Source organism: Trematomus bernacchii, unplaced genomic scaffold (genome assembly GCF_902827165.1).
Source record: "Trematomus bernacchii unplaced genomic scaffold, fTreBer1.1, whole genome shotgun sequence".
Classification (NCBI taxonomy): Eukaryota; Metazoa; Chordata; class Actinopteri; order Perciformes; family Nototheniidae; genus Trematomus; species Trematomus bernacchii.
In genome coordinates, this window is record NW_022987518.1 from 428511 (window position 1) to 441731 (window position 13221).

Consider the following 13221-nt stretch of genomic DNA (forward strand, 5'->3'; position numbering starts at 1 on the left):
CACCACCTATTCTAAGGACCTGGGGAGCCTTTTAGGCGATCTCAGGTCCAACTTTGAGGGGGCGAGGGCAGACAGTGATGCGCTGCGGCAATGCCGGCTGATCTCCGCTTACCGCAGAAATAAAAACTTGAAGGACCTCCTAGTCCACACCAATTTCAACCAAAAAACACCAAACAGGGAGGCGCCTTGCGTCTCTGAGGTTGGTTTCCTCCGCCTCCCCCACATTTCTAACCCATTCAGTAGAGCTGGCGCAAACCTTGTACAGGCCCTGACACCTAACACCAAGAATGCAGAATATGCTGTCAGGTGCAGGGCCTGCCACAGACTCTATGTGGGGGAGACACGGAATGAGATCAGCCTCAGAATCAAACAACACATTTATCAAATGAATAGCAGTGACGGCACGAGCATTTTATATGCACATTTTAAACTCCACGGCCCAGATAAGGTACAATCCTTGGGCCTGGAGAGCAATAGGGACTGGAGGTCCAGAGACAGGCGGCGGAGAGGATTCATCAACTGAAAACAATCAACCCCACCGGTCTAAACGAGAGGTACCGGTGATGGATCCGCCTCCCCTTGTTTATAACCCGCTTCAACTGATTTTGATCTCCTACCCTTCCCATAGCCTCCCTTATCTCTCCCCTGGGGGGCTTTCGAATCCCCTCCCTGCAGGCCGAGTCAATGTGAAGGAATCAAGTTGGTTTTATTTTTAATATTTGTTCCATAAATGTTATCAAATATATTATTATACTATATTATTTTATTTATTGTAACTCTATTGTCTATTTTATGGAATTATTAATTATTTTAATTAATTATTTATTATATCCGAGCAGGAATGAAGGGACCTTCCTCACCCGGACCCTTTGTCCAGCATGGTTTGCCTTTTTGAATATGTTGTTTCCATTTATATTAATATATCTTGTAAATAGTTTTAATTGTAATTGTATTTATTCTAATTGTACCACTTGTTTGCATGGCTTGATTTTTAATAACTAAGGGTCCATACGAGGAGGCCATCCCTCCCTCTTCCTGCTTCTTTTCATTTACTTTTTACCAATATTTATTTCATGTCTTGCTTTTTTTATGATTGTATCCCTTTCTTATCCCTCCTTCACTGGATTCCTTAAAACCTGCAGAGAGAAATCACCTTAAATACTTGCGGCCTGTCCTATGTGGAATCTTTTCATTGATGAACCTGGGTCCTTCTGGTTTTAATCACACTTCATTTTATGACAATTCGTTCCTTATTATTGTGTGTTTATTTATTTATCTCTTTATTTTATTATCTTACTCATGTATTCAGCATGAATTTGTTTTGTTGTGTGAATTCTTTACAAAACACGTTTTTACCTTAAACACTGCTCTATTAATGTCATGTTTATCTGCATGCTTTTTCAAGATATTGTCTCATGAATGTTTTTACACCATTGCTAGGCCATTTGAAGGGTTCCCTAAGGACGGGTCCTCTCCAGCCACCTCCTTTAGGGGTCCCCGGAAGGTTAGGAGATCTCTAGGTCCCGCTGCTCTGTCTCCTCTGGGATCTGGTCTCCTCTTGCCTTTTTAATTGATTTTACTTATTTGTACTTTTAACAGGGCTTTCAGAAACATTGTATGTATTTCCCTTGGAGTTTTTAGAAAGGTTTTTTTTAACCACAATATTATCCCCGAGAGCCAGTCCCCTCCGGAGCACTGCCCTTTCCCCTAACCTAACCCTAATCTGATCTGAATTCAGCTGCAAGGATCTGAATGGGCATCAGTCAAAGAGCACCACATCACACGCGATTCATAAACATTTCACAATGTGTTAAAACATGTTTTGCTTCCTAATATTAAATCTTCCTAATAAAAAAGGTATAACAACATGTCTAATGGATTATCTCAGATTAAAATACATCACTCACTGTACTGCTCACCCAGTTGACAGGATGGAAGGAGATGTGGGTTTGGTACAAATCAAATGTTTAATAATAACACAAGCAATACACTGGAGAAAATGCTGCTCCAAAAACAAGTTAAATGAAAACGAGGTGTTTTCACTTGAAATAAGGAAAATAATCTGCCTATAGAACAAGTGGAAATGAGCTTGGTAACATTTCTTGAAAAAATATATGATATTTAGATAAATCAGAGAACTAATTTAAAACTATATTTGACCAGAATCAGGAAATGTTGTTACAAAATAAGCTGCAAATACTCAAAAGTTTTCTGTTTTCTGAAGTTAGTTGGTGATTTTCTAATAAATATGTAAAATAATATGTGTTTCATCTGAGATACAACTCAAACTAAGATTGTTTGACTTAACAAGATGATGCATTGTCTAAAAACAAGACCTGATATCTCACTGCAGTGTTACTTCTGAAGTTATTATGTCTTATATCAGGTGTAGAGACATATTCTGACTAGATATTAGATAAATATATTTGACAAGATTTCGAGTTTTTGTAGTGTAACAGATACAATCCAACAGAAACAAACTACACAATACTTCTGTTCATGGAGGGCTTCTCCGGGGCTTCCTACTTCTCCCCTCCAGAACGCAGCCTACTGCAAGAGACCAGAACCAGGTGACCAGCATGCTTTCATTTAGTGACTGATTACCTGATGCTGATTGGCTGTCTGGTCTCCGGTGAGTCACTCCCATCTCTCCAGCAGCCGGCGCTCTAACCACACCTGAATGCCACACTCAGATAGATGCTGCTGTGTAGTTGTAGAGTAGATGTGTTGAGATTACTCCAGAAACACACAACCCTTTCATCATCTTCTTCTTCTTCTTCTTCTTCTTCTTCTTCTTCTTCTTCTTCTTCTTCTTCTTCTTCTTCTTCTTCTTCTTCTTCTTCTTCTTCTTCTTCTTCTTCTTCTTCTTCTTTCTTCTTCTTCTTCTTCTTCTTCTTCTTCTTCTTCTTCTTCTTCTTCTTCTTCTTCTTCTTCTTCTTCAGGTTTTACAGTTGTTGACATCCAGTTTAATGGTGCCTCTCCGCCACCTTTCTGTTCTGGATCAGATAATACTTAAAGTCCTCATTCTAAACCCCTCACAATAAAATGAGAAAATACATTTATGAAACAACAAAAGAAACCCAAGAAAGCCTACTCAAATCAAATGAAAAATAAATTGTATTTATGTATTTATTTGAACAAAGACCTTACATACAAATACAATAATCTCAGAAAAGAGACGAGATGATTTATGGCAGATTATAGCTAATATCTCATTTCCATCTGAAGTCCTGAGGCAGGTATAACAATCAACAAACACTCAAAACATTGCATAATCTCTATCAAACAAACAATTATAAAAAAAAGGATTAAAGTACAGGTCAATAAAATAGTACATAGTACAGTTAAAATATAATATTACAATACAATTAAAATGGACAAAAAGGTTGCTTAATGTAATTTGTTTTGCACCATGAGAGAAAGAGTGAAGTCATAAACTCAGCTGGAAGACAATTCCAACGTTCGATGCTTAAATGAAAATGAAAATGGAAATGCCTCGGTTATATTGAGGGAAGGTTATATCTGCGTTTAGTGCAGATCTCGAGTTTCTGCAACTCTGCTCAAGGCAGAGCTGTAAGAAGCTCCTCAATGGTGGTGTTATAGCATTGTTAATGATCCTGAATACCAAACGAACTCTTGAAAGCTAAATTAATTTATCAAAACGTAAAATGACAATGCCCTAACTCTCTTTAAAGTGACATCCTGTATTCCTAACTCCTTCAAATAATTCCTCACCATCTCCCTCTGTGTTTCACACTTTTCTGCATCTCAGTACTACGTGTTCAACTGATTCCTCCTCCTGACATTCCTCACACAAACCGGTCTGGTGTTTCCTATTAATTTCACACAACGCTTTGCTCAACCTCTGCAGTTTAACCCGGAAACATCTCCAGAGTCAGTCACAACAATCCTTCTTTCACAACCTTCAGCTGTACATGGAAGCTGCTAGAAAGGCTGCAGCCCGACAGTTTGTTTGTGGTGGAAACAGTGAACATCTGTCTGTCTATGGCCACTCTGCATCTGACACCCCCCCATGGACAAAAACTGTTACTGCAGGTTCAAAGATATTGATTAGTTGAATTGTGCAGAAATGTGTTTATGTGACGCTGTATTCATAAACAAACAAACAATCAGTGAAATATTGATTTTGACTCTTTCTTTTATTTTAAATGACAACATTATACAAGAAGTTGATTTTGTGGGAAACAAGAATTACATGCATTACTTCAGATTGAGCCAACAGAGAATGAGATCAGCATGCTCACAAGAATAACAGACTATATTATTATATCATATATTTGGACATTTGTTGTTTTACAAATACAAACTCTGTATAATATTGTGCAAATGATGTTGTATTGAGAAAAGGTTATCATTTTGCGATGGGTTCCTAAATTAATTAAAAAAAATATACATTTGTTATTTTGTACCGTAACAAAAGTTTGCAAGCAAGAATGTTCTAACTAACATTTATAACTCAGACACTACCTTCTAAAATGATCTTAAAGAGCTTTTCTAATAAGAGTTGAATATTTAATATAAACCAACCAATTGTAAATGTATCATCAGCCAATTTAGAGTCAATCAGAATGTTTTAATACATGTGAAGGTCTGTTCAATGACACGACCTCTCACCCAATTAAAACTTTATCATGGAAAGCGAAGACCGGTAAGCCCTTCGATCCAGACCTTGTATTCGTCTGCACAGAGGTCCATAGCTGTTGATGGTCTGGTACAAGTCTTATTATAACCGCGAATATGCACTCCGTAAATCATCTTGTTGAACATCACCCTCCACCAGAAGGGAAAACGGAGAGAGAGAGAGAGAGAGACTTTGGATCCCGAGAGAGCAGGAGATGATGGAGGAGGAGAAGACGAGATGGGCAGAGAGAGAGTGAGGAGGAGAGAGAGAAGAGAGAGAGAAGAGAGAGAGAGAGAGGGGACGAGAGAGGAGGAAGAAGAGAGAGAGAGAGAGAGAAATATATGTACAATTGTAAACACAGACTTTTGCATCATTACTGGAATACTTATTTATTACAAGCTGGTTAATCAGGTCAACTCACGCGTCTTGTACCCACTGCAGTTTTTTGATAACAGAACACTTTTTCAGATGTATGGAAATTGATCACTTTATTGAGATTGCATGTGATCACACAGTCGTCCACCATGGTGTGTGTGCACATTGGAGAGTGGCTGGTCATATGTAATCCATTTACTGTTAGATGGACAATATCAAAAGGTTTGTTATATACTACATTATCTACTGATCTTGTATGTACAGTGAAACACATTTTAAATTCATGTTTTTCCTGTGTATCTAAATATTTTTCAACAATGTTACCAACTTCCCTGGACACCTAACTGCTGGAAGAAACTACCAATCTTCTTAATTGGCTGCATCTCAACAATTAAAATGAAAATCCTACCAGAAAGAAACTACCTATTTTCCATGACCCTGTGAACCTGGGCTGGTTCTCCTCTCAGAACTCAATAGTTAATACATTTTAAGGAAAAAAGCCAAGAATCAAACTACACTTGTTACGACATAACATGTTTTGTATTTATTTATTTTCTTATGTTGCTTGTAAAAACTCGATGTTTTATAAATATGTTAATATATGATAATACAACGTTTTTACAAACGTTAACAAACTTATAACTTAAAAAATAACTCTGTGTGCAGTATTTATTGTAAAAAAAAAAAAAAGATTCATCTCACCATCTGTGGCTCCAAGTCCTGCAATCTGAACTTCTTCACCTCTGAAATACAAGAAACAGACTAACAATTCATAAAAAGATGTCAGGGGTTTATCTCAGTTTGAGTTCCTTTGGAGTTTCACTTTCGGACTTATTTAAGATCACAACTCACTTGACAGGACGTTTCTCACAGTCAGGAAGATTTACAATTTCAAATCCCTCCACAGGCTCAGGTAACTTCAGCAGCGCGATGTCATGGATGCCATTCTTGTCATATATTTCAATATGTTTGATATTGATAACAAGAGGTTTTTGTTTTGCGTTGCCACCTGGATGCACACCTAGAATTGCTAACACCGTACTGCAAATAATTAAAGTTTGAAGAGTGACATCAGTAAATTACTGCAAATGCATCAAATTGTAATTGTTGAGGTTATTTAACATGGACACAAGACAAGTACATTTTTGTCTCAAATCAGATTTTTTGTTTTTAGATTGAATGTATGTAAATAATTAAAGTAAATATTTCTCACCTCCCTTTCGTCACACAGTGAGCTGCAGTCAGAATCCACTGTTTACTGATCAGAGATCCACCACAAACCAGTGTGATTGTCACATCCTTTATCAGCTCCACATGGTACAGACGTTCAGTAGCATCACATGTTTGACCTCCGTATATTCTCTTCTGCAGATCCACCACTCTGCCCACTGTCACACCTGAAAGAGAAAACCCACCACCAGGAGACAGTGGTTGTTGTAGAGAGGGTTGGGAGGGTCAGTTACGTGATGAGGAAATGTAATGAGTAACTGGATCTGAGTATCAAAATATTAAAGTAATGTAACCTGATTACTTTCTGTTACTTTTGGATTACCTCAATATCAAATGCAGTGCAAATGAATAGAAGATAAAATAAATATCAATGAGATGTTTTTTTATTTAAGTGTATTACAGTATGTAAGACAACAGAAGAATGTGTCCTTAGAAAAGAAGACACCAAGATATTTAGGATTAGAAATGATTGATTCTATAGGAAAACCTGCCTTTCATTCAGCATACTCAGTAGCCTATACACCAACACTGAAACACACAGTTAAGCTCACACACACTATTTTATGAACATATAGGTTCACCTGCTGAATTAAAAACAGAACAAAGGAAGCAAAGAAAGTGAAAACCATGAAGCAGATTCAGGCATGTTTATATATATATAGATTCACACATAAAGTATTAGAGAACAGAACAGTTTACAGAGAACAGAGAACAGCTGATCTTTCACAACAAACACTAGATGCTCTAACTACAGTTAATGTATTAAGAGCATCTTCAGTATTGTAAACACATCAGGTGTCCTCCTACTGACATGCAGCAGATATACAGAACTTCAGTTTACATTAAAGGCTAAGCCTACAGGATAGAGAGTAGTTTACTAATGCTGATTTAGTGAGTACATGACTTCAAAGCAAACACAGTACACAGTATTTGTGTTTAATCAGGTGTTCACAGCGTTTAAAGAAAGATATTGTAAAACAGAAGAATGAACGTTTTCTAAACTAAAACCAAAAAGCACTCGTTTCGAGGTGATGTGAGAGTGAGTGAAGCAATGTGTGAGTATGAGTTTAGTAACTTGTGTTCTTTATTGTAAATGTATTGTAACATTATAAACCTGTTGTGTTCATGTTCCAGTAGGGGAATAGAGTCACCCCTTTCTTTGTTCACTGTTTCCATAATCCTGTTCAATGTAATCCATCACTCCCTAAGCTTGATCGGAGAGGACGACCTTCTCCCTCTTCAGAACGTTTACATACACGGTGAACATGTGGCAACACAAGTGGTCAGTATTCAAACAGTTCAAACAGTTAATCATCTCAGGATCAACTCAGACTACGGACAACACGATCACAACTGGTGGCTTTGCAATACGTAACACCTCTGTCTTTGAAGTAGGCTTCATTTGTGAAGGTCGGATAAACCAAGATGTGTACTTTAACTATATTTTGATGATAATACTTTTCTACTTTTACTCAAGTAAAATATCTGAGTATTTCTACTTTTACTAAAGTACTAGATCTGAGTACTTCTCCACCTCTGGTTAATGTCCAATGGCTGTTGATATAGAGCATATTCATAGAGTGTATTCCTAAAGCCTACAGTTGGTGTTAGATAATGAGTAATAGAAGACGCCCCCACCCAATAAGAAAAATATAATCTTACTGATACTTTCTTATAATAAAATAATACTTTTATACTTGAAGACACGATGATGTCAGTTTTTTTATCCATGTTTCAGCCATAGAGCAGGAACATTTGATAAGTGATCAAAAATGTGCAAATGGGCCCATCTGTGTAGCCAATGGGGTTGTGTTTACAGAACTGTAAAGAACTAGGGCACCCTGAATACATCATGACCAGAGAAGCAGACTGCTGTAAGATAGTCATCTCATTCATTAGTAACATAAAGCAACTATCATCAATATTAAATCGAGCTGCCCCCACATGGACACAAACTGTTACTGCAGGTTCAAAGATATTGATTAGTTGAATTGTACAGAAATGTGTTCATGTGACGCTGTATTCATAAAGAAACAAACAATCAGTGAAATATTGATTTTGACTCTTTCTTTTATTTTAAATGACAACATTAAACAAGAAGTTGATTTTGTGGGAAACAAGAATTACATGCATTACTTCAGATTGAGCTACCAGAGAATGAGATCAGCATGCTCACAAGAATAACAGACTATATTATTATATTATATATTTGGCCAGTTGTTGTTTTAAAAATGCAAACTGTATAATATTGTGCAAATTATGTTGTATTGAGAAAACATTTATAACTCAGATGCTACTTCTAAAATGATCTTAAAGAGCTTTTCTAATAAGAGTTGAATATTTAATGTAAACCAACCAATTGTAAATGTATCATCAGCCAATTTAGAGTCAATCAGAATGTTTGAATACATCTGAAGGTCTGTTCAATTACACGACCTCTCACCCTTTAAGACAAGCTAAACAATCCAATAGACAGTCTAGACATGTTTTTGGTTTGATAACCCCAGCGATCCAGGGTAGGTATTTACAGACATCCATAGCTTGTGCTTCAACACAAGCCTTGTCAACACTGCTAACATGCACTCCGTAAATCACGTTATCGACCATCACTCCTCCACCAGAGTCCCCCTGAGAGAGAGAGAGAGAGAGAGAGAGAGAGAGAGAGAGAGGAGAGAGAGAGAGATGAGAGAGAGACAGGAGAGAGAGAGAGAGAGAGAGAAGAGAGAGAGAGAGAGAGAGAGAGAGAGCGAGAGAATAGAGAGAGAGAGAGAGAGGAGAGAGATGAGAGAGAGGAGTAGAGAAGAAGTGCGGAGAGGACGAGGAGGAGCGAGAGAGGAGAGATTGGACGAGAGAGAGAGAGAGGTACAAATTGTTAAACACAGACTTTTGCATCATTTACTGGAATACTTACAAACTAGTAAATAAGGCCAACTCACTTCAAATGCATCCGCTTCTCCTTTGTAACAGAAGGTATGTTCATAAATAAATCCAGGTGGACATTCTCGGTCCGCACACTGGACCACGTTGATCTTTGCACATAGGAGATTTACTGACTCCGTCATTACTAGATGAGAATATCAAAAGGTGCGTTTTACTACATGTTCCACTGACCATGTACATTCAAAGAAATGTTACTTTATTGGATACATAATAATAATAATAATAATAATAATAATAATAATAATAATAATAATAATAATAACAATATATTTTATTTGTAAACCACCTGTCATTGCTAAAAGTAATCACAAAGTGCTACAAGGGGCATAAAATACACACTTAAAAACACAAGTTTAATAAAAGGCTTTTTTTTAAAGAAAGGATGTTAGGCCCTTCTTAAAGGAGCCAGTGGCCTGTAACAGCTGGAACAAACTACTCTCCCTAATCGGCTGCATCTCAACAATTACAATGAAAATCCCAACAGAAAGAAACCTATGTTCCATGACCTGTGAACCTGGGCTGGTTCTCCTCTCAGAACTCAATATTCAATACACAAGGAAAAAAGTCAAGAATCAAACTACACTTGTTACAACATAACATTTTGGTATTTTTTTTTTCTTATGTTGGTTGTAAATACTCAATGTTTTATAAATATTTTAAAATATGATAATGCTTAAGTTTAAAAAATGTTTAACAAACGTATAACTTAAAAAGTAATTCAGTTCTCACCTTTGGTTTTGTCGCTCTTTATCGTTGTGAGTGTATGACCTGCAATCTCAACTGTTTGACCTCTGAAATACAAGAAAAAGACGTAACATTCATAAAAAGATGTCAGAGGTTTATCTCAGTTTGAGTTCCTTAGGAGGTTCACTTTCTGACTTATTTAAGATCACAACTCACTCGACAGGAGGTGTGCCACATTGAGGAAGTGTTACAGCTTCAAAACCCTTCTCAAGGTTGTTAACCTTCAGCAGCGCGATGTCATGTTTCCCAGTGCCTGCATCATATATTACAACATCTTCGATTTCAAATGTTTTTGTGTTGCCTCCTGGATGCACACGTAGAACTGCTCTCACCTTGCTGCAAATAATTAAAGTTTGAAGGGGGACATCAGTTAATTACTCCAAATGCATGAAATTGTAATTGTTGAGGGTATTTAACATGGACATAAGAGAAGTTATTTCATGTTATTTACATTTTAGTCTCAAATCATATATATATTTTAGATTGAATGTATGTAAGTAATTAAAGTAAATCTTTCTCACCTCTTGTCTGGCACACAGTGAGCTGCAGTCAGAATCCACTGGTCAGTAATCAGAGATCCACCACACTCGAGTGTGCCTGTCCGATCACTTTTTATCAGCTTCACATGGTACTGACGTTCAGTAGCAGCACATTCTGTACCTCCGTATATTCTCTTCTGCAGATCCACCACTCTGCCCACTGTCACACCTGAAAGAGAAAACCCACCACCAGGAGACAGTGGTTGTTGTAGAGAGGGTTGGGAGGGTCAGTTACGTGACAAAGAAATGTAATGAGTAACTTTATCTGAGTCTCAAAGTATAAAAGTAATATAACCTGATTACTTTTGGATTACCTCAATATAAAAGGTAGTGCAACATAATAGAAGAGAAAATAAATATCAATGAGATGTTTTTTTATTTAAGTGTATTATGTAAGACAACAGAACAAAGTGATCTTAGAAAAGAAGAAACCAAGATATTTAGGATTAGAAATGATTGATTCTATAGGAAAACCTGCCTTTCATTCAGCATACTCAGTAGCCTATACACCAACACTGAAACACACAGTTAAGCTCACACACACTATGTTATGAACATATAGGTTCACCTGCTGAATTAAAAACAGAACAAATGAAGCAAAGAAAGTGAAAACCATGAAGCAGATTCAGGAGGTAGAAGTATATATTCACACTGAAAGTATTAGCTACAGAACAGTTTACAGAGAACAGAGAACATCTGATCCTTTATAACAAACACTAAATGAAATCTGATCTGGAATTCAGCTTCCAGGATCCTGATGGGTTTCAGAAGAAAAGACAACAACACACTGGCTTTCTAAACTGTTTGAAATTCAACTCAACTCTAAATACTTAACTCACCTAAGTGCTATCTCAGAGCATAAGAATGGTGAAAGTAGGCAGCAGAAGTCTGAGTAGGAGCTGATACTCACCGGCCAACAGCAAAAGGAGAAGACTTGTCATCATGCCCGCCATCTCTGCCAGCGTCTGCCCTCCTGGTGCCACAGTGGAGCTTTCTAAACCTCTTCACACTGTCCTGTTGGCCTTCCAGCCACCAATCACCTCAGGAAGGTTTATCCACACAACCCCATTGGCTGCACAGATGGGCCCATTTGCACATTAATGATCACTTATCAAATGATCCTGCCCTATGGCTGGAAAATGGATCAAAAATACAAGAACTGACATCATTGTGTCTTCAAGTTGATACGTATTATTTAAGTATAAAAATAAAATATTAGTAAGAGTTGGCCTTAAGTTGACGTTTTGACTGGAAGGAACTCCATTTGAAGCAATGAGGTGAACATGTTACTGTATATCTGTACAGTAGGTGACTGCATTCACTCTGCATGTGGCACCTTTAAACCTCTTAGAGATCAGTTCCTTCCTTCAAACAAAGTGAATAATAACCATTTACTCTGGGCTTTTGGGTTGCTAAGGTACACGTATAGTGAAGTAAAGTGAAGGCTGAGTATCACTGGTTTATTGTGTTTTTTAAAAGCAAAGCACTATTTCTGCTATTGCTTTATTTTAAGTAGATATATATATATATATATATATATATATAAGTGGGTGTACAGGTGTGTATATATGTATAGTCCTCGGGATTGTGGGAAACGGTATTACGATCTCTCTGTCTGTACACAAAAACTGTAAGATTGACAATAAAGTTGACTTGTTGGAGATGTTGTGGGATGTTGAGAGTGGTGATGTGTCCTCTGTGAAGGACCTGATATTGGATACGTTGGATTTTTGAGTAACGTCACATGGGAAATGTGTTATTAGATATGGGGTGTGCCAGTTAATGTCTGTCAGATTAATGTATAGATTTCTGATTTCCATGGAAACAGTTTTGTCGACTTGTGACTTTTTTTTGGGTTGAAGGGAACATAGTTTAATTAGTAAAGGAGGATACAGTTTGTGGACATTATGGATATCTATTGTCTTTTTCTCTGTTGCCTGTTGGTGGAAACATTGTTGACAAATATTTACATACATAAGAAAAACATGAATCTGCCAGTACAATTTGTTTTAATGTACAAGTTCATTCAATTATGTATTAAAAACAACACCTTTTATATTGTCATCTAGGAGGCTTACCTAAGTCAGACACTCTCCGATGTGCAAACACCACGGTTGTTAAGTGTGTATTCAAAAGCTGTCCGTCTGCCCAGCCGGTTGGTTTACATTAAAAGATTAATTATAATTAGTAACGAAAAACCACTAGGCTAACACTGAGCCTCTGAATTAGCCGTGGGCGGAAAAATCTTAACGCCGTTAGCACAGAACTCTAGCTATACCAATCGATATACTTATTGGATCTGCACAAACAAGTTTAGCTAACATCCTGAGATTCCACAGATTATAGAAATATAAATATCATCACTGAGCGATCAGAACTCGTGACAGGGGAAGCAAATACAGACATCACACGACGTAGCTTTAGGTAGCAAAACACGGAGATATGCTCACCTTTAGCTGTTATTCTGATCAAAAGTCGTGTTCAATGGCATTAAAACGAGAAAAAACGCTGCTGAAGGTTAATCCATAGGTTACTCCAATGTGTCTGTCACTTTGAACAAATTATTGATAATCCATAATTCAATTTTTATGCAAAATTCGGAGAATAAAAATTAGCTGCTAATGAATAGCCACCAGAGTGTGTCGCAGCTCCGGTTTTAGCTACGCGTCACTCTCACTCCTTATTTGGTAACCTGTGTGTGTATGTGGAACTTTCCCTCGATTCCATTGGCTCTAGCGGTTAAAATGAGAT

General features: G+C 37.2%; 1 protein-coding gene across 1 annotated transcript; it reads right to left on the reverse strand.

Annotated features, from left to right (window-relative positions):
* Positions 1 to 139: 139 nt before the first annotated feature.
* On the reverse strand, positions 140 to 11423 carry LOC117471594 (cationic trypsin-like). The gene is made up of 5 exons (XM_034116713.1): positions 11381 to 11423; positions 6231 to 6414; positions 5870 to 6058; positions 5720 to 5760; positions 140 to 327 (listed from the first exon to the last, which is right to left on the reverse strand). Exons 1-5 carry the CDS (start codon positions 11421 to 11423, stop codon positions 140 to 142), a joined length of 645 nt encoding a protein of 214 aa, XP_033972604.1.
* Positions 11424 to 13221: the final 1798 nt, after the last annotated feature.

Bases quoted from the DNA above. Each gene is read 5' to 3' on its own strand.
- LOC117471594 (XM_034116713.1), bottom strand. From the start codon at position 11,423: ATGGCGGGCATGATGACAAGTCTTCTCCTTTTGCTGTTGGCCG. The intron at 5,761-5,869 runs GTGAGTTGTGAT...CTTGTATTTCAG, and splicing joins TGTGAGAAACGTCCTGTCAA to AGGTGAAGAAGTTCAGATTG. The intron at 328-5,719 runs GTGAGATGAATC...TCCCCCACATAG, and splicing joins AGGACTTGGAGCCACAGATG to AGTCTGTGGCAGGCCCTGCA.